Source organism: Mandrillus leucophaeus, unplaced genomic scaffold, assembly GCF_000951045.1.
Source record: "Mandrillus leucophaeus isolate KB7577 unplaced genomic scaffold, Mleu.le_1.0 Scaffold395, whole genome shotgun sequence".
Classification (NCBI taxonomy): Eukaryota; Metazoa; Chordata; class Mammalia; order Primates; family Cercopithecidae; genus Mandrillus; species Mandrillus leucophaeus.
Window position 1 is genome coordinate 1,110,028 of NW_012104198.1, and position 27,529 is coordinate 1,137,556.

Genomic DNA, 27,529 nt, shown 5'->3' on the forward strand with positions numbered 1-27,529 from the left:
CATACAAATAAGGATTAGTGAACCCAAGAAAGAATTTTATGTATTGAAATTGAAGTTGCATGAATTCATGACTTCCTAAATAGGTATATGTGTATACAAATACTAAATGCCCACATCAAAAAGCTAGAAAGATCTCAAATAGACAACCTAACATCACGACTAAAAGAACTAGAGAACCAAGAGCAAACAAACCCCAAAGCTAGCAAAAGACAAGAAGTAATCAAAATTCAAGTGGAAGTAAAGGAAAGAGAGACACAAAAAACCCTTCAAAAAAATCAATGAATCCAGGAGTTGGCTTTTTGAAAAAAATTAATAAAACAGATAGACTGTTAGCTAGACTAATAAGAAAAGAGAGAAGAATAAAATAGACACAGTCAGAAATAAGGGAGATATCACCACTGACCCCACAGAAATACAAACAACCATCAGAGAATACTATAAACACCTCTATGCACACAAACTAGAAAATCTAGAAGAAATGGATAAATTCCTGGACACATACACCCTAAGACTGAACCAGTTATACATATATATTTGTGTATATAGACATATGTATAAGTACACATTTGTGTATATAAAAATACAGATATTTCCTAGCTCTGTCTGCAGACTGGGCAGAAAAAGCAGACACCCTAATAGCACATCTAGCACCAAGATCTTGGTATCTAATATCACTCCCTACTAAAGGGAACCAGAACTCTGGAGAAATTATTGACTCCAGGGGTTGGACAAAAGAGGCATAAGATGAATCTGGACCATCTTTTTAAGCTGGAAATAAAATGCTCAAAAAATTATGAGAGCATGTCACAAGGACACGATAGTCAGATTGAAGGCATTCTTAACTGGCCAAAGATGGGGCAATTTGAGCACCAAAATAAAGTACAATAATGAACAGTAAACCACTGGAAAAATATGAATTCATGAGTCCATACTGATAATAAACAGTGGAGAAGGGAAGGCTCATGCTTGTAGAGTATGTCCTACAGATTCCTTACTGCAAGAGAAAAAGATAAATAATAATGATACAGTACAAAAATCAGGCAATATCTTGACCAGGTGATCAAAATTAACATCATCAATGAAAGACAGACATCCTGTGCCTCCAGATATGATACTTTGAGAAGGACAGCAAGAACATCACCTACACAGTATCCTAGCCAAGAATGTATCAATCTAGTCACAAGCAAACATTAGACAAAAACAAAATGTGGATTTTTCTATTTTACAAAGTGGGGAGTTGGGTGGGACTATATCCTCAAAAATGGCAACATCATTTAAAAAAAAAAAAAAAGGCTATGGGAATGTTCCAGATTAAGAGGCTAAAAAGACAAGTAAAAGACAAGTAAATACAACACATGATCCTAGCCTGGATCCTTTACTGGAGGGGAAAACATGCTATAAAGGTTGTTATAAGGTCAGCTGACAAAACTGGAATACAGATGATTGATTACACAAAACTGCTACTTATACAAAACTGCTATATCAATGCAAATTTAGAAAATTGATAAGTGTATTGTGGTTATATAAGACAATTTCCCTATTCTTAGGAAATACACACTGTACTTAGGGGTAAAGGGATCATGATATATACAAGCAAATGAGAAAGCACGTGGGACAAAATGTCAACAATAAGTACTCTAGTAAAAGGTATACTGGTGTTCTTTGTACCATTTTTATTTTTGCAACACTTCATAAATTTGAAGTTATTTCCAAATGAAATGTAGAAAAAAAGTATGTCTTTGTATCATCAGATCATAATAAACAACTACAGTCCAAGAGGAAATTCTTTCTTAGGACCTCAAGTCATCTACCTCTGCTTTTCAAAGAGCTTGCCACAGTCGTCATTTCAACTTCACCTAAAGTTTTGCAAACTCCTTATATGTGCAATCGAGATTCAGAATGGGAAAAGAGGTGCGTTCATGGCAAGAAAGAGGTGGAGATCATAACTCCCAAGATGAAACTCTCTACTTACCATACATGCAGGTACAAAGCACTGATATTTTCAAGTTTAAGCTCAAGGGGACCTTTACTTGTACTTCCCCATAATTCTTTCACCATAAAATAGGAAAATAGAAGTGAAGGTTGGGCGTGGTGGCTCACACCTATAATCGCAGCACTTTGGGAGGTCGAGGCAGGAGGATTTCTTGAGCCCAGGAGTTCAAGACCAGCCTGGGCAATATGGAAAAATCCCATCTCTACAGAAAGAATACACAAATTAGCTGGGCATGGTGGTGAGCACCTGTAGTCCCAGCTATTTAGGAGGCTAAGGCTGCAGTGAGCTGTGATCACGCCAGCTTGGGCAAAAGAGCAAGACTTTATCTCAAAAAATAAAATAAAATAAAATAACATATATAAATAAAAGTCCTACCTACACAAAACCATTTAGGCAAACATGGATATAGGCCCTATCTCCCTGTCTACTGGCTTAGCACCAGCTCTTAAATATCACAAGTCCTTCCCATGCTAGAAATGATAAGGGAGAGGAAAATAAAAACTCACAGCAGATTAACTAATTAAAACAGATTAACTCTTTTTGGCAGGCCAGGATCTCACTGTGGCAAATGTTGAGAAGAATACAGGGATGAAGACATGGAGACCTAATAATACTGACTGTTAAGAAGCAAATTATCATATAGGGAACCTCCAAAACCCAGAGCGAAAGGAGCCCTCAACTGTCAAATAGATGAGTTCGGATATCTGCAGTAATGCCCAACCTTAGGAATGGCTTAGGTACATTGTAATGATGGAACTGTCTCTGGAAGGCACCAAAGACCATTCAAGGTAATCAAGGTAAATCTTCAGAACTTGAGTGCAAAAGGGAAATGGGCTTTCTGAGCAGCTAGAGAGCTAGAGGCAGAAACTCTGCTAATGATGCCTTGCTTCCCTGCCCCCTAGCCCCATGCAAATATGGCCAAACAGATGCTCAATTCAGTTGGAGAATCAGGAGGGTCCTAGATATCTGCATGGATTTCCCATTATTGATACAGTTCATGTATGTCTGTTCTTTCTGAATGGTAAGATAAACTCATGAAAAAGGGACTCAGATGTCACAAGAAAGTTTCTCATATGCTGTGATACTTTACTGCTGTGATCTGAATACTTGTGCCCCTTTGAGATTCATTATGTTGAAACCTAATCTCCAATGTGATGCTATTAAGAGATAGGCCTTTTGAGAGGTGATTAAGTCTTGAGAGCACAGCCCTTGTGAATGGGATTAGTGCCCTTATAAAAGAGGCCCGAGGAAGCTTGTTTGCCTCTTCCACCATGTGAGGGCACAGGCAAAAGATGTCATCCATGAGGAATGGGCCCTCACCAGATAGCAAATCTGCCAGCACCATGATCTTGGACTTTTCAGCCTCCAGAACTGTGAGCAATAACTTTTTGTTGTTTATAAGTTACCCAGTCTAAGGTGTTTTGTGATAATTGCCCATATGGACTAAGACACTTCCCTTGCATATTGTCACTGTACTCCCGTCAGGGACTTGGAGGGACCAAGGGAAGTTACACTAAGATAGGCTGCATCTGCTCCTGATTCATGACTACCTTATTTCAGCCAAATTCTGCATCCATGGTTAAATAAGTCAGGAGATGAATCTAACCTTACAAGTGTGTGTGTGTGGGAAGGGGCTCTTTCTACCAATTGATAGTAGGTCTGAAATTATACAGAAAGCTATAACTTAAAAAAACTATGTTGTAATCTGTATAGGGAAGAGATTGTATTTGCAGAAAGGTGGTCATACAGAATCTAAAGGGCAGGGATCTAAAGGAAAGAACTTTGCCAATGCCGATCCAATTATGCCCAAGGGAGTAAAACACTATTTAGTAGATATAAGTATTCTGGTAGCTACATAAGTACACTATATAATGCAGGGCAAGAATAGTTCACCAGGATTATCTATAGCCTAGATAACACAGACTTCAAAACCAACATTGGCGAAGTCCTCATCTATCAAGAAGAGATTATAGTATCTACCTCATAGGATTACATGAGGATTAAGTGAGCTAATACAGGATAACATGCTTAGCATAGTGCCTGACATATGGTAAGCACCCAGTAGGTATATCAGTTATTATTATTTTTTAAGACAAAGATTGCCTTTGGCTTGATTCTATATTCATTTAACAACATTCTATTAATTCTGATTTTTACTGGCACCTTAGTAACACCAGAAGGGAGGTTACTTGAAAGAATTCTAGCCAAAATTGAATTTCTAGATCCTCATAGTTAAAGACTGGATCGTGGAACTGTGGTTCTCAACAGTTCTGTATATCTGGAGGCATTTTTGATTCTCACTATGACTGGGCTGCTGGTGGAATTTAATGCCTGAGGACCAGGGATGCTAGCTGAGATCAGTCCTGCACAACAGAAAAATTGTCCTGTGTGAATTGATAAACACTGCACTAGACTACAATGATTCCACCGAAATACTTACCTCAAGGGCCTGGGCAGTCACCTCTGGACTTCATCTAAATGCAGTTCCATAGTTCTCATAGTTATCTGCAATTTCATATCTGATAATCACTGTCTGCTGCTTCCCGAGAACTCCACCAATTGCTCCAGATGGTATGTGCCAGGAGCAGAGCCCCTGCAGTTTCTGAAACTGGGTCATTGATCCCAAATAAAATTTGCTGTGGACATTCCCGAGAGGGTCTGGTAAAGTGGAAAGGTCCCTCAAGAAAGAGGGTGTCTAAGCCTTATGCAAAACCATAGCAAAGGATTGGACTAGCATACTCACATTAGTGAGATCTTCAAAAGCTGATCTCTTTTTGAGTGCTCCCTGAAGTGAAGATGGAGACTCCTGAAGTGAAGATGGAGATATCTTCATTTGGCAATTCTCCCCTGTCTAAAAAAGTAAAAGAGGTAAATGAGTATATCCAATTGTGAATAGTCTCTTCAGGGACTCTGGGTCCTCTTTAGGGCTCAGGGGAACTCCAGAATCTCAAAGTAACTGGGGATGCATATAATAACCCCCAATAAACTGTAACAAAAGGAAAATCTGGCACTCAGAGCTGTTTATTAAGTCCCTAAAGGTGGTAGACATTGATAATGGGTAAGTCTATGAAGAGGCAAGATGACCTTCAGTGTAACTCACAAAATGAGCAAAATGTAGCTCAGTAAAGCTCATTTTTCCTCTTACTTCTCTCATACTTATGGTTATCCTATCCAAGGTGGGCCACTACCACCCCTACCATTCCTAGTCATTCCTTTAATATAGATGCTTTCAGGTAGATCACTTTAATAATTTAACAAATATCTACGTGTCTCTTATGTTAAGTAGCTTTTAAAACAGCAGTCCCCAACCTTTTTGGCACCAGGGATCGGTTTCATGGAAGACAAATTTTCCACGGACACTGGGGTGGGCTGGTTTTGGGATGATTCAAGCACATTACATTTATGGTGCATATTTATTATTACATTGTAATATATAATTAAATAATTATACAACTCGCCATAATGTAGAATCAGTGGGAGCCCTGAGCTTGTTTTCCTGCAACTAGATAGTCCCATCTGGGGGAAATGGGAGACAGTGACAGATCATAAGGCATTAAATTTTCATAAGGAGCACACAACCTTGATCTCTCACATGCGCAGTTCACAATAGGGTTCATGCTTCTATGAGAATCTAATGCCACTGCTGATCTGACAGGAGGTGGAGCTCAGGAAGTAATATGAGTGATGGGGAATGGCTAGAAATACAGATGAAGCTTTGCTCACTCACTGCTCACCTCCTGCTGTATGGTTGAGTTCCTAGCAGGCCACAGACTAGTACTGGTCTATGGCCCAGAGGTTGGGGACACATTTTAAAAGACATTACCACTAAGGATAATAGCACACACATCTATATACTGCTCCAGGATCAGTTCTTTACTAACTGTTGACCTTGGACCAGTCACTTAATCTCTGAGCCTCAATTTTCTTATCAGTAAAACTGGATAACTTGCCTTATAGTCCTTGAAGATTAAATAAGACAACACATGTTTTTTAAAAGTTTGTATGAACTGTAAATGGGCAGAAATAGTATTTAAAATAATGAACTCTGATATGATTGTAAACCGCAAAGGAAAATTTTATATTAAGAAAAAAAGTTTAGTAATCCAGATTAATCTCTGATTATTAGTATACATAAAGGAGGGGCTGGGGAAGGGAAGGGGGATGAATATTTTGAAGCAGAAGGGGCTTTCTTTCCACATATTCTGTATCTGTGCTTGCCTTAACCCATTCCCAAATGAGTAAGACCATCTCTATAGGGTTAGAGGTTAGGGCAAATCACACTATAGGAGTCTTCTACCCTCTAAGAGCTTTACGTGGTAAAAATCTCCTAAGTCTCAGACTGCCCTTATGAAATTCTGAGAACAAACCTTCCCTACTTATATCAGAGACTTGTTGTAATGTGAAGCAGGACACTGGGATCAGACCATTTGCTCTGTTCTCCAGCTGTACCATTAACAGTTAATACATGGCACAGTGAGTTATCAGAATTGGATTCATGACTCAATAAACCACTCCAGCACAGAGAGCAATCTTAAAAGAGCTGAGGCTGGACGCAATGGCTCACACCTGTAATCCCAGCACTTTGGGAGGCTGAGGCAGGTGGAACATGAGGTCAAGAGATTGAGGCCATTCTGGCCAACATGGGGAAACCCCGTCTCTACTAAAAATACAAAAATTAGCTGGGCATGGTGGCGCATGCCTGTAGTCCCAGCTACGCGGGAGGCTGAGGCAGGAGAATTGCTTGAACCCAGGAGGCAGAGGTTGCAGTGAGCCGAGACCATGTCACTGCACTCCAGCCTAGTGACAGAGTAAGACTCCAACTCAAAAACAAAAACAAAAACAAAAAAATACGAGCTGAGGGCCAAGCATAGTGGCTCAGGCCTGTAATCCCAATCCCAGCACTTTGGGAGGCCAAGGAGGGTGGATCACGAGGTCAGGAGTTCAAGACCAGCCTGGCCAAGATGGTGAAACCCTGTCTCTACTAAAAATACAAAAATAAGCCAGGCATGGTGGCAGGCACCTATAATCCCAGCTACTCAGGACACTGAGGCAGGGAATTGCTTAAACCCGGGAGGTGGCGGTTGCAGTGAGCCGAGATCGTGCCACTGCACTCCAGCCTGGGCGACTGAGCGAGACTCCATCTCAAAACAAAACAAAAAAAGCTGAGAAAAATTACTTCCATTTTCTAACTGATTAAGCCAAGACATAAGTAAGCTATTAGCCTTTCATCTAGCTGATGATAAATAATCCTACTAGAAATTAGCCAAAAATGAAACATTATTTTCTCGGAAATTAGCTAAGAAATAAACTGTTATCCAACTCCTATTTAATATTACTGGTAGAAATAATTGACCCAAAATAAAATTACAGCTGAAACTGAACTCAATAAAACTTAGATTTGCAAAATGTACTCCAAGAAAGTTGGTTTTGGAAAACTAATTGCCACTAAAGGAAAGTTACAATGGCAGAACACTAATCCGAAAATTTGATGTTGACAAAAATCTGATCAATATATCAAATCTTTCTTGAAAAATTTACATAGGAAAAAATTTGGCACCTCCGTGAAAATCATTTTAGTAAAATAAACAAGATTAGAAAATGTTTATCTGTGCTCAGAGAAAACCAATCAAGGAAATTAAATTCACCTAATGATGTTTTGCTCCAGGAAATACTCTCTTGATGCCAATTCATCAGTGCTAGTATAATTCTGATTAAAATATGTATGATGATGAACACAGAATATCCTAAGGTTAGAACATCAAACTATCAATAAAGTCAAAACAGCAGAGTCAAAATATACCCATTCTTCAAATTTAATAGCTATAAAAAGCATAATAATAAATGTGCTGATATAATCTTCATACTCTCCCCAGAATGTACCAGTCTTTCAGCAAGGTGCTTGGAGCTTCTCAGAGAAAGTAAGGACATAGACATGATCATTAATGAGGACTGAGTGTTGTTCAGTTTTGAGGGTTATGGAAGGTGGCCTTCATTCGAGCCCTGCATTTATGGGAAAGAAGAGTCCAAAGTTCTAATTTGCTGGCATTCTCCAACTGCAAGGGCTGCCACCCCTCCCCATTTTCTCAGGTTAAACCAGACATATTTCAAAAGACTCACAGGTGAGGATAGGTACTGAGCCAACACAGGAAGAGACTACCAAAGATATTGTCAGGGAAGACAGCTTGCTCTAACCTTTTCAGACTGGTCATGATGACTCGGCACAATTTTGCTGGACTGAGATTTCGTAGGCTCAGGTTTGGAGCTCTGGGGTGGTAGTGGCAGTAGCATCTCTTACAGATTCAGCTATGTCTTGTCCAAGGCAGGGCTGCAATCAGAAAGAGGCTCTTTAACACCATTCACCACAAACACCATGAATTCTCTGAAAATTCTTGAGAAAACCCAGTCTATCTATAGCATCCCTAGGAGAAAACAGACTTTGATGTTGGGCAGATCTGGATTAAAATCTTGGTTTTATCACAATTAACCTCAGGCAAGTGACTGACTTAAAATCTCTGGACTTCAGTTACCTCATCTATAAAATGGAGATAAGTATACCTACCTCTGCAGGGTGTTGCTCAAATTAAATGAGATACTTTATGTAAAAAGCCGAGCACTGTGCCTACCATCCTCTGTGAACGCTGGGATGTTGTCTAGCCCCTAGTTTAGGCCTAGCAGCACTGGGAACAAATTACATAGGAGTTTTGCATTGAAAACAATGAAGAACATGACGGCTCATATAGTATGGAGGCAAGCTGGTAGAGCTAATGTTCTTTAAAAGGCATGGGGTCCTGACAAAGCAATTATGACCCTACAGAGAAAACAATAACTGCACACACATGTATTCACGATAGGCCAGGCAGCATTCAAAGACTGCATTCAACAGAAGAAACTGTAATCCAGTTCCAGACACCTGGAAGGAACAAAAAATTCAAAAGATGAGATTATAGCAAAATAAACTAACTTACTAAAAAATCACTTGACATAAGAACTTGATCTTGGATTCCCAGTCTCCAGAACTGTGAGAACTAATGCCACCCAGTCCATGACACTTTATTATAGCAGCACAAACTAAGTGCTATAGAAACATAATGGAAAGTCAGTAATCTTGTTGGGGACAGGGGCTGGAGGAAGGCTTCACAAAGGAAGTAACGTGTGATTAGGACTTAAAATGACAAACAGGTTCCCAAGTTGACTGGGAGGTTTCCAGGCAAAGAAAGCCTGAGACCAGGTAAAGGCATGAACATACAGAGTTCAGGGATGTCCTAGCTGTCTGGAGTAGGGAGCGTAAATAACATGTTGGGGAGGGGTTAGAATGAGGCTGAAAAGCTAGGCTGGGGCCAGGTTGGTAAGAAAAGGAAACAGAAAATTCTGCAGCTTGAGGGGAAAGTTTAAGAAAGGGGAAAGGCTGACTTGGGTTTTGTTTTGGATGGAGAAGGATGAAACATTTTGTAGGTGAGGAAAAGCCAGTATAAGTATATGCATTCACATATATTACCTCAGTTGATTCTCACAACAAAACCATGAGGCTAAGCAAGGCAGGTACAATTCTATTTTACAGTCTCAGATGAATTAAGTAACTTACTACCAGGACAAACTATTAAGGAGCATAGACTGCCCAGCTTTTTCCAGGGCAATTTCTAAAATACCATGAAGTCTCTTTGATCACACTCAAAAACATTCCAAAACAGTGAAAGGCCATAGTGTGAGGAGGTAGAATGAGCACAGGTCTTGGAGTCTGAATAACTGGACTTCTAAGCCAAACAAGTTAGCATTTCTGAGCCTCAGTTTCCTCATTTTCAAAACAGCTATAACACCACTTACTTGCAGAGGACTTGTGTGGCTCAAATGCAAATTTACATGTACGAAACCTGATACATGGCAGGCATTTAATAAATGCTGTCTTACTCCCTTCTTCTATCAAATCCAAACCTATATTCCATCTCATTCCTCAAACCTCAGCCAAGCAGCAATAAAGTTAAATTGGGTGCACCCACCCTTAACTGCACTGTATGAAAATCACTTACTCCACTACTATTATTTACACCTCATAATTTTTTTTTAATGGACAACCAAAGACTCACACTCTGAAACCTTTACCTTTTAAAAGGAAAAAGAAATATGGAGTCCACAGGCTAGAAAACTCTCAGTTGATAACATACAGGTTAACTAAATCTCAGAGAAAATAAGGTTACTTAAATGATGGTCATATACCCCATTTATTATCCTGAACACTAATCATTTGCATTGAGGGAAAGACGCACTGACTTGGGTAAACTAATTTTCCCAGGGGGAAGGGGAGGAGAAGGGATTGACATCATCAAAAAATTCCTTTCATAAAAGGACACTCTCTGCAGAACACTCTCAACTTCTGCCACCTACAGAACCCTGAGCCTTGGGCAAGAAAATTAGAATCCTTTCCCCTTTTCAGACTTTCCATGTCCCCTATATACACACTGGCAAGTGCTGCAGACTCCACTGGACCTCCCAGGGCTGGTGCTGAAACCAACACAGGGGCAGCAGGGCTAAGCTGATCAAAATAGTCTACAGGAAGTAGTAGCAACTTCATTTTTTATATAAAGACAGGTTACAGACAGCAAGGCTCTGGGGAGAGAACACAGCACTGTGTCAATAAAGCAGCACTGGGCTGGGAAGGATGGCTAAGGTCTAGTTCTGGCCCTGCTCTTAGTTGGCTGGGTGACACTGAGGCAAGTGGCAAGTGGCAAAGAGGCAAGTCCCTTTCCCTCTCTGGGCCCTAGTTTTCCCACCCAATAAAACGAAGCAGTGGAACTAGAGCCTCCTCGCTATTCAATATGGTCAGTGGACAAGCAACATTAGCATCACCTGGAAATTTGTTAGCAATTTAAAACCTCAGGGCCCAAACTAGACCTATCAAATAAAAATCTGCAAATTAACAATGTCCCCAGGTGATTTCTATGCACATTAAGATTTAAGCCCCGCTGTTCTAGGGTCCCTTCTACCTCTGATCTTCTACGATTCTAAGTGGGCCGTAGCAGAGGGTGGTGAGAAAGCCAAAGCTGAAGGGGGTTGCAGGTGGGAACAGAAAAGAGCCAGTGAAGATAAAGGGTTAACAATAGAGTGAGGACACATGTGTCCATCCTCCCTTCATGTCCTTCAACCTGTAGCTCAAAAGACATCCTGCAAGGAGCATTCTATGACTTAAATATGTCTGATCCCTCTACACTTGTAGATGAAATTAATCCTGCACACTTTCACTTGTGAAAAGACGTTTTGTAAAAGTACTCTGATTCAGGCACGTGTACTAATTGCTCCATCTAAAAGCTGGGACCCAGTCTTGTTTGCTTTGCCATCTCACTCCTTAACAAACACTCCCCCTGCCCAACCTTGTACAGGGCTCACTCCACAGGCTGCTGATCGACAGGAGATTGAAAAGTTTCCTTACAGGAACACCGCGCATCCCAGTAACAGAATTCAGCAAGGGGCTGGAGTGATGCCCAAGGACCCACTGGTAGGCGACAGAGCCGGACACTGGAGCCAGCAGTACTTGCCCAAAGGCGCCTACCTCACACCGAGATTGAGGACAGACAGCAAAGACCATAGACGCACCCCTGGACCAGGAGAGGCCAGGGAAATGAACTGAGCTCCTTACTATAGCGGCTCGAGTTCCTCTCAACCTGGCTCCTGCGCCCCTCCACCAGCCCAGTTGGGATTTTGAAAACTACAGTCGTCACTAAGTGCAGTGGTGATTGGCCAGCAGAGGACCAATCAGCGTGCACAGCTGCAACACGCGAAAGCCTAACAGGAAGGGGTGGAGCTGGGTAGTTTAAAAAAAAAAAAAATCGAACTCTGTCACTGGGGACCTCGCAGTAGGGTGTTGTTTCTAGTATAATTGGTTGGACCAGGCTGGGCTGACACGCAGGGAGTATCGGGTTTCTTTAAAGAAGGGTTTTTGGCCAGGAGCGGTGGCCTACTCCTATACTCCCAGCTCTTTGGGAGAGCGAGTTGGGGCGGATCGCTTGAGCACAGGAGTTGGAGATGAGCCTGTGCAACGTGGAAAAACCCCGTCTCTATGAAAGATACAAAATTAGTAAGGGCGTAGTGGCGCGTGCCTATAGTCCCAGCCACTTGGAAGGCTGAGGTGGTAGGATCACTTGAGCCCGGGAGGCAGAGGTTGCAGTGAGCAATGATTGTGCCACTGCACTCCAGCCTGAGTGACAGACTAAGACCCTGTCTCAAAAAAATAAAATAAAATAAAATAAACGACGTGTTTTCATTTAAATAATCTTGCCAGAGGATGGGAAGAGCAGAGCAGGTGTATAATGCAGGCACAGGCCTATTAAAACATTAATATTAATAACCACTTATAGAGTCAAGCCTTAACTCCTGCAGGCTTCACAAATAGCCTTGTGAAGGAAGCAAGGCAGAAGTTACTGCCCCTATTTTATGAATGAGCACCCGAAGTGCAGAGAGCTAATAGTAGTTAAGTTAATTCAGCATGTGCTACCTGCTATAAAATTTTTTATTGCTTTAAATCCTGTCCAAAAACCAGATACTCGTATTATTGCCATTTTACATATGACAAAATTGTAGTTTGCTAATAGCTCAATGTCTCATTCATTTCATTCATACATTAGTTCAATTGTTTAACAAATATTTATTGATCGTTTATAAATTATTTACTATATGTTAGAAACTGTTCTAACATTCACAAAAATCGTATAAGGTATTAATATCCCCATTTGCTGATGAGGATCCTGAGACATGGAAAAGTTTAGTAACTTTCTCAAGATCACACAGCTAGTAAGTAATCAGATTGGAATTTAAACACAGGCCGTCTGATTCCAGAGAACAAACATAACCACCACCCCATATTTGCCTCCTTGATCGATAACTGAAAAATGGAACCATGAAAATACCAGACAAACTATAAAAGAACATTTTTATAATTGTGCAGAAGGAAAAAAACTTTCAAAACAGGATGATAAATTGTTAGTAGCTAAAAATTTAAAAATTTATGTTTGACACAACAAACAGCAAAGCAAGGTTAAAAAAAAAAACCTAACAACAAATGGGGAAAAAAAAATTGACAATACAAATGACAAAAGAATACTACCCAAAATGTAGAACAAGCTCTCTAGATTCCTCCTCTCTGGGTAGGGCATCTCTGAAAAAAAGGCAGCAGCCCCAGACATGGACTTATATAATAAAACTCCCATCTCCCTGGGACAGAGCACCTGGGGGAAGTGGCAGCTGTGGGTACAGCTTCAGCAGACTTAAACGTTCCTGCCTGCTGGCTCTGAAGTGAGCAGCGGATCTCCCAGCACAGCGCTCAAGCTCTGATAAGGGACAGACTGCCTCTCAAATGGGTCCCTGATCCCCGTGCCCCCTGACTGGAAGACACCTCCCAGCAGGGGTCGACAGACACCTCATACAGGAGAGCTCTAGCTGGCATCTGGCGGGTGCCCCTCTGGGACAAAGCTTCCTGAGGAAGAAACAAGCAGCAATCTGCTTCTCTGCAGCCTCTGCTGGTGATACCCAAGCAAACAGGGTCTGGAGTGGACCTCCAGCAAACTCCAGATCTGCAGCAGAAAGGCCTGACTGTTAGAAGGAAAACTAACAAACAGAAAGGAATAGTGTCAACATCAACAAAAAGGATGTCCACACAAAAACTCCATCCGAAGGTCACCAACATCAAAGACCAAAGGTAGATAAATCCACAAAGATGAGGAAAAACCAGTGCAAAAAGGCTGAAAATTTCAAACCCAGAATGTCTCTTCTCCTCCAAAGGATCACAGCTCCTTGCCAGCAAGGGAACAAACTGGATGGAGAATGAGTTTGATGATTTGACAGAAGTAGGCTTCAGAAGGTGGGTAATAACAAACTCCTCCGAGCTAAACAAACACGTTCTAACCCAATGCAAGGAAGCTAAGAACTTAGATAAAAGGTTACAGGAACTGCTAACTAGAATAACCAGTTTAGAGAAGAACATAAATTACCTGATGGAGCTGAAAAATACAGCATGAGAATTTCGTGAAGCATACACAAGTATCAATAGCCATATCGATCACGAGGAAGAAAGGATATCAGAGACTGAAGATCAACTTAATGAAATGAAGCGTGAAGACAAGATTAGAGAAAAAAGAAAAGGAACAAACAAAGCCTCCAGGAAATATGGGACTATGTGAAAAGATGAAACCTACGTTTGATTTGTGTACCTGAAAGTGACAGGGAGAATGGAACCAAGATGGAAAACACTCTTCAGGATATTATCCAAGAGAACTTCTGCAACCTAGCAAGAGAGGCCAACATTAAAATTCAGGAAATATAGAGAACACCACAAAGATACTCCTTAAGAAAAGCAACCCCAATACACATAATCGTCAGATTCACCAAGGTTGAGATGAAGGAAAAAAATGTTAAGGGCAGCCAGAGAAAGGTCAGGTTACCCACAAAGAGAAGCCCATCAGACTAACAGCGGATCTCTCTGCAGAAACCCTATAGGCCAGAAGAGAGTGAGGGCCAATATTCAACATTCTTGAAGACAAGAATTTTCAGCCCAGAATTTCATGTACAGCCAAACTAAGCTTCGTAAGTGAAGGAGAAATAAAATCCTTTACAGATAAGTAAATGCTAAGAGATTTTTGTCACCACCAGGCCTGCCTTACAAGAGCTCCTGAAGGAAGCACTAAATATGGAAAGGAAAAACCAGTACCAGCCACTGCAAAAATATACCAAATTGTAAAGAACATTGACACTATGAAGAAACTGCATCAACTAACAGGCAAAATAACCAGCTAGCATCATAATGACAGGATCGAATTCACACATAACAATATTAACCTTAAATGTAAATGGGCTAAATGCCCCAATTAAAAGACACAGATTGGCAAATTGGATAAAGAGTCAAGACCCATCAGTGTGCTGTATTCAGGAAACCCATCACACGTGCAAAGACACACATAGGCTCAAAACAAAGGGATGGAGGAATATTTACCAAGAAAATTAAATGCAAAAAAAAAAGCAGGGGTTGCAAACCTAGTCTCTGATAAAACAGATTTTAAACTAACAAAGATAAAAAAAGACAAAGAAGGGCATTACATAATGGTAAAGGGATCGATGCAACGAGCAAACTATCCTAAATATATAAGCATCCAATACAGGAGCACCCAGATTCATAAAGCAAGTTCTTAGAAACCTACAAAGAGACTTAGACTCCCACACAAGAATAGTGGGAGACTTTAACACCCCACTCTCAATATTAGGCAAATCAACGAGACAGAAAATTAACAAGGATATTCAGGATTTGAACTCAGCTCTGGACCAAGCAGACCTAATAGACATCTACAGAATTCTCCACCCCAAATCAACAGAATATACACTCTTCTCAGTACCACATCACACTTATTATAAAATCAACCACATAATTGGAAGTAAAACACTCCTCAGCAAATACAAAAGAACGGATATCATAACAAACAGTCTCTTAGACCACAGTGCAATCAAATTAGTACTCCAGATTAAGAAACTCACTCAAAACCACACAACCACATGGAAACTGAACACCCTGCTCCTGAATGACTACTGGGTAAATAACAAAATTAAAGCAGAAATAAATAAGTTCTTTGAAACCAATGAGAACAAAGACACAATGTACCAGAATCTCTGGGACATAGCTAAAGCAGTGTTTAGAGGGAAATTTATAGCACTAAAATGCCCACAGGAGAAAGCAGGAAATATCTAAAATCAACACCCTAACATCACAATTAAAAGAACAGAAAACCAAATACCGAATGTTCTCACTCATAGGTGGGAATTGAACAATGAGATCACTTGGACACAGGAAGGGGAACATCACACACCGGGTCCTATTGTGGGGAGGGGGAAGGGGGGAGGGATAGCATTAGGAGATATACCTAATGTAAATGACGAGTTAATGGGTGCAGCACACCAACATGGCTCATGTATACATATGTAACAAACCTGCATATTGTGCACATGTACCCTAGAACTTAAAGTATAATAAAAAAAATTAAAAGAAAAACAACAACAACAAAAAAAAGAACTACAGAAGCAAGAGCAAACAACTTCAAAAGCTAGCAGAAGACAAGAAATAACTAAGATCAGAGCAGAACTGAAGGAGATAGACACATGAAAACCCCTTCAAAAAATTGAAGAATACAGGAACTGGTTTTTTGAAAACATTAACAAAATAGATAAACCGCTAGCCAGACTAATAAAGAAGAAAAGAGAGAAGAACCAAACATACACAATAAAAAACAATAAAGGGGATATCACCACTGATTCCACAGAAGTAGAAACTACCGTCAGAGAATACTATAAACACCTCTATGCAAATAAACTAGAAAATCTAGAATAAATGGATACATTCCTGGACACATACACCCTCCCAAGACTAAACCAGGAAGAAATCAAATCTCTGAATTGACCAACAACAAGTTCTGAAATTGAGGCAGTAACTAATAGACAACCAACCAAAAAAAGCCCAGAACCAGACGGATTCACAGCCGAATTCTACCAGAGGTGCAAAGAGGAGCTGGTACCATTCCTTCTGAAACTATTCCAAACAATAGAAAAAGAGGTACTCCTCCATAACTCATTTTATGAGTTATCAGCATCATCCTGATAACAAAACCTGGCAGAGACAGAACAAGAAAAGAAAATTTCAGGCCAATATCCCTGATGAACATCAATGCAAAAATCTTCAATAAAATACTGGCAAACCAAATGCAGTAGCACATCAAAAAGCTCTTACAAGAGCTCCTGAAGGAAGCACTAAATATGGAAAGGAAAAACCAGTACCAGCCACTGCAAAAATATACCAAATTGTAAATGCTAATCAAAAAGTGTATCCCCCACGATCAAGTCAGCTTCATCCCTGGGATGCAAGGATGGTTCACCTCAACACAGGCAAATCAATAAACGTAATCCATCACATAAACAGAACCAATGACAAAAACCACATGATTATGCAGAAAAGGTCTTCGATAGAATTTAACACAACTTCATGCTAAAAACTCTCAAAATAATAAGAGCTATTTATGACAAACCCACAGCCAATATCATACTGAATGGGCAAATGCTGAAAACATTCCCTTTGAAAACCGGCAAAAGACAAGGATGCCCTCTCTCACCACTCCTATTCAGCACAGTATTGGAAGTTCTGGCCGGGGCAATCAGGCAAGAGAAAGAAATAAAGGGTATTCAAATAGGAAGAGAGGAAATAAAATTGTCTCTGTTTGCAGATGACATGACTGTATCTTTAGAAAACCCCATCGTCTCAGCCCAAAATCTCCTTATGCTGATAAGCAACTTCAGCAAAGTCTGAAGATACAGAATCAATGTACAAAAATCACAAGCATTCCTATACACCAATAAGAGACAAACAGAGAGCCAAACCATGAATGAGCTCCCATTCACAATGGCTACAAAGAGAATAAAATCCCTAGGAATACAACTTACAAGGGATTTGAAGGACCTCTTCAAGGAGAACTACAAACCACTGTTTAAGGAAATAAGAGAGGACACAAACAAATGGAAAAACATTCCATGCTCAAGGATAGGAAGAATCAATATCGTAAAAATGGCCATACTGCCCAAAGTAATTTATAGATTCAGTGCTATCCTCATCAAGCTACCACTGACTTTCTTCACAGAATTAGAAAAAACTACTTTAAATTTCATATGGACCCAAAAAAGAGCCCGGATAGCCAAGAGAATCCTAAGCAAAAAGAACGAAGCTGGAGGCATCATGCTACCTGACTTCAAACTATACTACAAGGCTACAGTAACCACAACAGCATGGTACTGGTACCAAAACAGATATATCGACCAATAAAACAGAACAGAGTCCTCAGAAATAATGCCACACATCTACAACCATCTGATCTTTGACAAACCTGATGAAAACAAGCAATGAGGAAAGGATTCCCCATTTAATAACTGGTGTTGGGAAAACTGGCTAGCCATATGCAGAAAACTGAAACTGGACCCCGTCCTTACACCTTACACAAAAATTAACTCAAGATGGATTAAAGACTTAAACGTAAGACCTAAAACCATAAAAACCCTAGAAGAAAACCTAGGCAATACCATTCAGGATATAGCCATGGGGAAAGACTTCATGACTAAAACACCAAAAGCAATGGCAACAAAAGCCAAAATTGACAAATGGGATCTAATTAAACTAAAGAACTTCTGCACAGCAAAATAAACTATCATAAGAGTGAAAAGGCAACCTACAGAATGGGAGAAAATTTTTGCAATCTATCCATCTGACAAAGGGCTAATATCTAGAATCTGCAAAGAATTTAAACAAATTTACAAGAAAAAAACAACCCCATCAAAAAATGAGCAAAGGATATGAACAGACACGTCTCAAAAGAAGACATTTATGTGGCCAACAAACATATGAAAAAAAGCTCATCATCACTTGTCATCGGAGAAATGCAAATCAAAACCACAATGAGATACCATCTCATGCCAGTTAGAATGGCAATCATTAAAAAGTCAGGAAACAGATGCTGCAGAGGATGTGGAGAAATAGGAACACTTTTACACTTGGTGGGAGTATAAATTAGTTCAACCATTGTGGAAGACAGTATGGCAATTCCTCAAGGACCTAGAACCAGAAATACCATTTGATCCAACAATCCCATCACTGGGTATATACCCAAAGGATTATAAATCATTCTACTATAAAGACACATGCACGTGTATGTTTATTGCAGCAGTATTCACAATAGCAAAGACTTGGAATCAAGCCAAATGCCCATCAATGATAGACTGGATAAAGAAAATGTGGCACATATAGTATACCATGGAATACTATACAGCCATAAAAACAGATGAGTTCATGTCTTTGCAGGGACATGGATGAAGCTGGAAATCATCATTCTAGGCAAACTAACACAGGAACAGAAAACCAAACACCACATGTTCTCACTCATAACTGGGAGTTGAAAAATGAGAACACATGGACACAGTGAGGGGAACATCACACACTGGGGCCAGTCAGGGGGTTGGGGCCTAGGGGAGGGATAGCATTAGGAGAAATACCTAATGTAGATGACGGGTTGATGGGTGCAGCAAACCACCATGGCACGTGTATACCTATGTAACAAGCCTGCACCATCTGCACATGTATCCTAGAACTTAAAGTATAAGAAAAAATGTACAATGAGAACTCTATGATCAATAAAATAGATGAACTTCCCATCAAAAAAGTTGGCAAGAAGATGAAAAATTAAAAAAGAAATACAAACAACCAATAACCATGAAAATATGTTCAATTTCACTAAAAACAAATGCAGATTAAAACAACAATAGATTATTTTTGTTTAGGACACTGACAAAGCTTTAATATATTGATAATAACTTCTGTTGGTGAGGGGGTGGGTAAACAGTCATTTGTATTCACTGTCGATGGAAATAAAAACTGCCATAAACTTTGGGAGGGTTATTTGAAAATATCTATTGGATTTCAAATGTTTGAACCCTTTTACCCAGAGATTCTACTTCTATTAATCTTTACCACAAAAATACTTAAGTCTCAGAAATAAGACTGAAAATTTCCCAAATCTGGGAGAGATATAAATCTAGACTGAAGATGCTAAGCAAATCCTAAACAGGATAAACCCAAAGTAATTAACACAACAAACACATCATAAAACTTCTGAAACTTAACAACACAGAAAAAAACTTTGAAGGCAGAAAGAGGGGAATGAAATATTTCTAATACAAGTAAAAATTTCTGAGTAATAGTAGATTTCTTATTAGAAACTGTGCAGCCCAGAAGGAGGTGACACAATATTTTCCAAAAACTAAAAGAAAACAGCTCTAAACTCAGAATTCTATATCCAGGGAAAATATCCTTCAAGAGTAAAGGGAAAATCAAGACATTCTCAGATGAAGGAAAATTAAGAGAATTTGTTGCCAGTAAATCTACCCCAATAGAATAGAAAATTCACAAATTAAAAAAAAATAAAAGGTATAAAAGAAGGAATCTTAAAACATCAGGAAGAAAGAACAATAGAAAGAGCAAAGTATGGGTCAATTCAACAGACTTTCCTTCTGATCCTGAGTTTTCTCAAATATGTGTGACAGTTATGGCAAAAATTAGAACATTGTCTGATGTGGTTCTCAATGTAGGTACAGGAAATGTTAAAAACAGTAATATCAAAAAATAAAGGAGGATAAAGAGATATAAAGGAAGGAAATGTTTCTATACCTCTTGCAAACTGGGAAATGATAACAGTAGAATCTGAAAATACACAAAAATTACACACATACACGTGCGCGCGCACGCACACACACACGCACACACACACACACACACACACAGAGTAATACCCAGAGCAACCATTATGAAAGCCATATGAAGAGAGGCACTCAAAACCACTACAGATGCATCCAAATGGAATTACAGTGGATGTTCATGTAACTGACTGGAAGGCAGAAAAATAAAATAAAATATAAAAATGAAAACTAGAAGGAATAACCAGAGAACAAAAAATAAAAATGGCAAACTTAAGGTATGACATATCAATAATCATATTAAATGTAAATAAATTAAGTAAAACAATTAAAAGACTGATACTGGCAAAGTGAATTTTAAAAAGCACACCCCAAGCTGGGCACAGTGGTTCATGCTTGTAATCCCAGCACTTTGGGTGGTCGAGGTGAGCAGATCATGAGGTCAGGAGATAGAGACCATCCTGGCTAACACTGTGAAACCCCATCTCTACTAAAAATACAAAAAATTAGCTGGGCATGGTGGCCTGCCCCTGTATTCCCAGTTACTTGGGAGGCTGAGGCACGAGAAATGCTTGAACCTGGGAGGCGGAGGTTGCACTGAGCCAAGATTGCACCACTGCACTCCAGCCTGGGCAACAGAGTGAGACTCTGACACACGTACACACACACACACAAACACACACACACACAAAAGGCCTGGTGTGGTGGCTCACACCTGTAATCCCAGCACTTTGGGAGGCTGAGGCAGGTGGATCACAAGGTCAGGAATTCGAGACCAGCCTGACCAACATCAACATGGTGAAACCCCGTCTCTACTGAAAATAACAAAAATTAGCCAGACATGGTGGTGCGTGTCTGTATTCCCAGCTACTCAGGAGGCTGAGGCAGGAGAATCACTTGAACCTGGGAGATGGAGGTTGCAGTGAGCCGAGATCGCACCATTGTACTCCGGCCTGGGTGACAGAGGGAGACTCCATCTAAAAAAAAAAAAAAAAAAAAAAAAAACCAGAGAAAAAAAAAGAAAAAAAGGAAAAAAAAAAAAAAAAGCACACCCCAGTGACACGCTGTCAACAAGAAAACCCCCTTCAAATACAATGATATAAGCAGGTAGAAATTAAAAAGTGGAAAAAGATATATCATGCATACATTAATTTTAAACAAATAGGAGTGGCTATATTAATATCAGTTAAAGTAATATCAGAGCAAAGTAAATTAACAGGGTCAGGGAGAAACATTACATAATAATAAAAGGGTCAATCGACCAAGAAGATACAGCAATCTCAAACGTGTATGTACCAACCAACAAATCTGCAAAATACATGAAGCAAAGACTGACAGAACTGAAAGGAGAAATAGACAAATCCACATTTGCAGTTGGAGACTTCAACATCCCTATCTCAATAACTGATTTTTAAAAACCAGCTAGATAAAGAAATCATCAAGGGTATAGAAGAATTCAACCACAACAGCAACAAACAGAATCTAATTGACATTTATAGAACACTTCCCCGCTCCCAAGAAAAAACAAAATACACATTCATTTCCAGTGCCCATGGAACTTTCACCAAAATAGATGATACCCTCAATTGTAAAACAGATCTCAGCAAATAAAAAAGATTGAACTCATAACACAGTATGTTCTCTGACCATGATGGGATCAAACTAGAAATCAGTGACAAGAATAACAGAACAATCGGGCCAGGTGCCATGGCTCATGCCTGTAATCCCAGCAATTTGGGAGGCCGAGGCAGGTGGATCATGAGGTCAGGAGATCAAGGCCATCCTGGCTAACACGGTGAAAACTCATCTCTACAAAAAATACAAAACATTAGCCCGGCATGGTGGCGGACGCCTGTAGTCCCAGTTACTCGGGAGGCTGAGGCAGGAGAATGGCTTGAACCTAGGAGGCAGAGTTTGCAGTGAGCTGAGATCGTACCACTGCACTCCAGCCTGGGCAACAGAGCAAGTCTCCATCTCAAAATAAATAAATAAATAAATAAATAAATAATAACAGAACAATCTCCAAACACTTGGAAATGAAACGACATACCTCATGGATCAAAGATGAAGTTTCAATCAAAATAAAAAGAAAACACTGAACTAAATGAAAACGAAAATACAACACATCAAAATTTGTGGGTCAGGTATGGTGGCTCACACCTGTAATACCAGCAATTTGAGAGGCAAACATGGGGACAATCACATGAGGCCAGGAGTTCAAGACCACCCTGAGCAATATAGGGACATTCTGTCTCTATTTAAAATATATATATTCATTTTTAAATTACATATATGAAATATACATGTTGTATACATAAAAAATATAATATTACATATTATATTTCATTATATATTTTATTATACATAAAATATAATATATATTATATACTATCTACTATATGTAATACAATATATATTGTACATATACATAGGGAGACAGACCGATGATATATATAGAATGGATGATACCCATATATACATATATACAGGGGTCACAGCTAAAATATATACATATATATATGGGCCACAGCTAAATCTGAAAGGGAAATTTATAACACTATTTAATATTAGAAAAGAGAAAAAGTTTAAAAGTCAATACTCTAAGCACCCACCTCAATACTAGAAAAATAAGAGAAAAATAAATCCAATGCAAGCATAACTTAGGAAAAAATAATGATAAAAGCAGAAATCAATGACATTAAAAACAGAAAAACCAATAGTAAAAATCAATGAGACAAAGTCTGGTTCTTTGAAAAGATTAAAAACCTGGCAAACCTCTACCAAGATTGACAAAGAAAAAGAAGACACAAATTAGCAATATCAGAAGTGACATAGATTAATAAATTTTACAGATCTGCTATACAACAGAGTGCCTAAAGTTAACAGTATTGGGCGCTTCAAAATTTGTTAAGAGGGTAGATATCATGTTAAGTGTTTTTACCAAGAAAACACCCAACAACAACAACAACAAAGGAACACAAGGAAACTTTGGCTGATGTTGGATATGTCTACTACCTTGATTATGGTAATGGAATCATGAGTGTTTATATATGAACAAGCTTGTGAAATTGTACACATTAAATATATGCAGTTCTTTGTATTAATATATCAATAATACCTCAATAAAAGTTTTTTTAAAAGAAATAAAACAGGGGATTCTGCTACAGACCCTACTGACATAAAAAGGGTAAAGGAATACTTTAAACAACACTACACACATCAATTTGACAACTTAAAACAAATAGATAAATTCCTTCGAAAGCACACTGCCACAACACACCCAGTAGGAAATACATCATTTGAATAGCCCCAGTTTTAAATAAATTCAATTATTAATTTTAAAATTTCCCAAAAGAAAAATATCCAGGCCCAGATGATTTCACTGGAGAATTAAACAAAATATTTAAAGAAAAATTAATAGCAATTCTACATATGTCTCTTCCATAAAATAGAAAACGGAACAATTCTCAACTTCTTATATGAGAACACTTTTATAGTGTTGCCAAAAACATCCAAAGATAATACAAAACAGGAAAACTCCATGGCCAATATCCCTCGTGAACATAGAAACAAAATTCTTAGCAAGATATTAGCAAACAAATTTGAGCAACATATTAAAAGTATTATTTAACATATACCATGACCAAGTGGGATTTATCCCAGGAATGCAAGGCTAGTTTGAAAAATCAATCCATGTAATCCAACATAGACATTGTCTTGTACACTGAGAACTACAAAACATCATTAAGAGAAAGACCCCTAAATAAATGGAAAGATGTCCCATGTTCATTGATCAGCTTACTCAATATTAAGACGGCAATACTGCCCAGATTGATCTACAGATTCAAGACAATCCCTATCAAAATCTGTGTGGAACAGAGATAATATATTAGACCTAAGAATATTGTCATTTGAAAATCCTGCTTACAAAGGTTGGCCCTTGGCTAGCATCTGGGAACTTGGATTTGAAGAGGCATTTACTAATATATATGAACCTGTGCTACCCTTAGCAGGGTAAGTGAAAATGGGTAAAACACAGTAATTCTCCTCAAGAAGTCCTGTTTTTGGAAAGATAAAGCTCACAATGAAACAAATACACCACAAGGCAGAATGTGATATGTGAATTATCAACTCACTAGGTGAATGTAAAACTGTTGAGAATTTCAGAAGACACGTATGATTGAGTCCACTCTTATTATCAACACCATCACTATTGTCATAATCATCTCAACATCACCAAAAGTTACTGAGTGTGTAAACACATGAGCCATTGCTAGGTTGTACAAAGAGACAGTTACTGCCTTCCTTGAACCTATACACATCTTCATGATGGAAATATTAAGGAAATGTATCAATAAATACGACACACACAAAAATGCAGTTTTTAGGATGGGGAGTGCTTCTGTCAAGAGAAATCACCAATTTCCCTTTTAATTGGAGGGATGCCTTCACAAGACGCCTTTTGTACAGGGTGTTCTTCTACTGCATGGGAAAACGTTTTCCAACAGCTGCGACCTCCTAGTGGCCACATGAAGTCATTACCCCGATTCATCATCCTGACTTGAGAGCAAGAGGCACAGGAGGCTGGAGGGCAGTTGGTGAGATCACGGCTCACTGTAGCATCAACCTCCCATGCTGAAGCGATCCTCCCACCTCAGCCTTTTGAGTAACCGGTACTACAGGCACGTGCCACAACACCAAGCTACTTTTTTGTTTGTTTGTTTGGTAGAGACTGAGGTTTTGCTATGTTGCCCAGGCTGGTTTCAAACTCAAACTCCTGTGCTCAAGCAATCCTCCTGCCTCAGCCTCCCAAAGTGCTGGGATTACAAGTGTGAGCCACCGCACCCGGCTGTAATGTTTAAAACATGCATTCACTGATATACTACGCGCAGGGCAGGATAAAGATTTTTTCACCAACTAATACTATAGTTAAGGTTTTTGTGTTTTGTTTTGTTTTGTTTTTTCTTTTGAGATACAGTCTTACTCTTTCACCCAGGCTGGAGTGCAGTGGTGCGATCTAGGCTCACTGTAGCCTTCACCTCTGGGTTTCAAGTGATTCTCCTGCTTCAGCCTCCAGAGTAGCTGGGATTACAGGTGCCTGCCACCACGCCTGGCTAATTTTTGTATTTTTAGTAGGGACGAGATATTGCCATGTTGGCCAGGCTTGTCTTGAATTCCTGAGCTCAAAACAATCCACCTGCCTTGGCCTCCCAAAGCTAGGATTACAGGTGTGAGCCACCATGTCAGGCCTCAAGTACTCTTTAAAAGGTTATTTTGTCAGATGTTCCAGACAAGTTCGTTGGTTTGACAGGGAGGAAAAAAATCTGATTAAAGGCTACATTCCCTCAGTCAGTTTTCCACCCACATCTCCAGCTTGATACCTTATATTTCTATATTTATAATATATAATCAATATGTAAGGCAAAAAGCTCTTGTCACAGGTAACAAAACAAAATCTTCATCATTCCCTGCAGATAGTATATCAGTGAATGAATGTTTTAAATATTACAGCCAGAATTTAAACACAAGCAGTCTGATTCCAGAAAACAAACATGACCAATACCCCGTATCTGCCTCCTTGATAGATAACTGAAAAAATATCTGTTCGCTAAGTAAATGAGTATCTTCTTGTAAAGGTCATCATTGTAGACAGTATCCCACTGGGATGCACATAAGGGAAACGTAGCATTAACACAAGTCACCCTAAGTTTTTAGTCATGAGAGGAAAAGGTCTATCCACCAAAACAACAGCAACACAAAAATCACAAAACAAGCAATTTCATTCTATTTTTTTCTAGCTTTTCACATCAACAACAACAAAAAAACTTATTCAGTAAACATTGTGATTTTTCCAAAATTTTTAAAAAGTATTTTTCCCTTAGCTGGCATACCTCCAGTTGACTTAAACTTTTCTTTGGGTACCATTCTGAGAAGATACTGAGGAAAGAGAAGACAGCCCTTCGACTCCACAATTTGTCAATATTTCCCTCCTCCCAGGTATATAACATTCTCATAAAGTCTCCTTTCTTCTCCTCCCTATACCTCTGCATTAAAGCCTAAGAGAAAAGATCTGTTATTATCTACCTTACTTTTACATGAAAATAGATTACTGATGGATCCGAGATTTGAATGTAAAAATGAAACCATGAAAATACAGACAAGCTATAAAAGAATATTTCCATAATCTTGCAAAAGGAAGAAAAACTTTCAAAACAGGATGAGAAATTTTTCAGTAGCTAAAAATTTTTAAATTTCTGTTTGGCAAAAATCAATACTCTAAGCACCCACCTCACTACTAGAAAAAGAAGAGAAAAGTAAATCCAATGCAAGCATAAGGTAGGAAATAATAACAACAAAAGCAGAAATCAATGAAATTAAAAACAGAAAAACCAAGAGTAAAAATCAATGAAACAAAGTCTGGTTCTCTGAAAAGATCAAAAAGCTAACAAACCTCTAGCAAGACTGACAAAGAAAAAGAAGACACAAATTAGCAACATCAGAAATGACACAGATGAATAAATTTTAGAGATCTGCTGTACAACATAGTGCCTATAGTTAACAATATAGTATTGGGCCAGGCTCAGTGGCTCATGCCTGTAATGCCAACATGCTGGGAGACCAAGGCGGGTGGATCACTTGAGGTCAGGAGTTTAAGACCAGCCCGGCCAACATGGTGAAACCCCATCTCTACTAAAAATACAAAAATTAGCCAGGCGTAGTGGCGGGCACCTGTAATCCCAGCTACTCAGGAGGCTGAGGCAGGAGAATCTCCTCACCCAGGAGGCAGAGGTTTTGCTGTGCTGCCCAGGCTGGTCTCAAACTCAGACTCCTGCCCTCAAGTAATACTCCCGACTCAGCCTCTCAAAGTACTGGAATTACAAGAGTGAGCCACCGTGCCCAGCTGTCACCAAGTAATACTATATTTAATTTTTTTTTTTCTTTTGAGACAGTCTTGCTCTGTCGTCCTGACTGGAGTGCAGTGCCATGATCTCGGCTCACTACAACCTCCCCCTCCCAGGCTTAAGTGATCTTCCCACCTCAGCCTCCCCAGTAACTGGGACTACAGGCGTGCACCACAACACACTGCTAATTTTATTTTATTTCATTTATTTTTTGGTAGACACGGAAGTTTTGCTATGTTGCCCAGGCTTGTCTCAAACTCAAAGTCCTGCCCTCAAGCTATCTTCCCGCCTCAGCCTCCGAAGGTGCTGTGGTTACAGGAGTGAGCCGCTGCGCCCAGCTGTCACCAAGTAATAGTATATTTAATATTTTTATTTTTTATTT

At 39.3% G+C, this 27,529-nt stretch overlaps 1 protein-coding gene across 1 annotated transcript in view; it reads right to left on the reverse strand.

Annotated features, from left to right (window-relative positions):
* The window catches only part of CCNB3 (cyclin B3), a 79,677-nt gene that overhangs the window by 50,491 nt on the left and 1,657 nt on the right, over positions 1-27,529 (reverse strand). Inside the window, exons 2-4 of the mRNA XM_011991343.1 lie at positions 8,830-8,903; positions 8,186-8,318; positions 4,737-4,844 (exon numbers count right to left, since the gene is read on the reverse strand). Of these exons, the coding sequence (XP_011846733.1) occupies positions 4,737-4,844; positions 8,186-8,281 (204 nt within the window). The 5' untranslated portion in view covers positions 8,282-8,318; positions 8,830-8,903. The remainder of the gene's footprint in view (positions 1-4,736; positions 4,845-8,185; positions 8,319-8,829; positions 8,904-27,529) is intronic.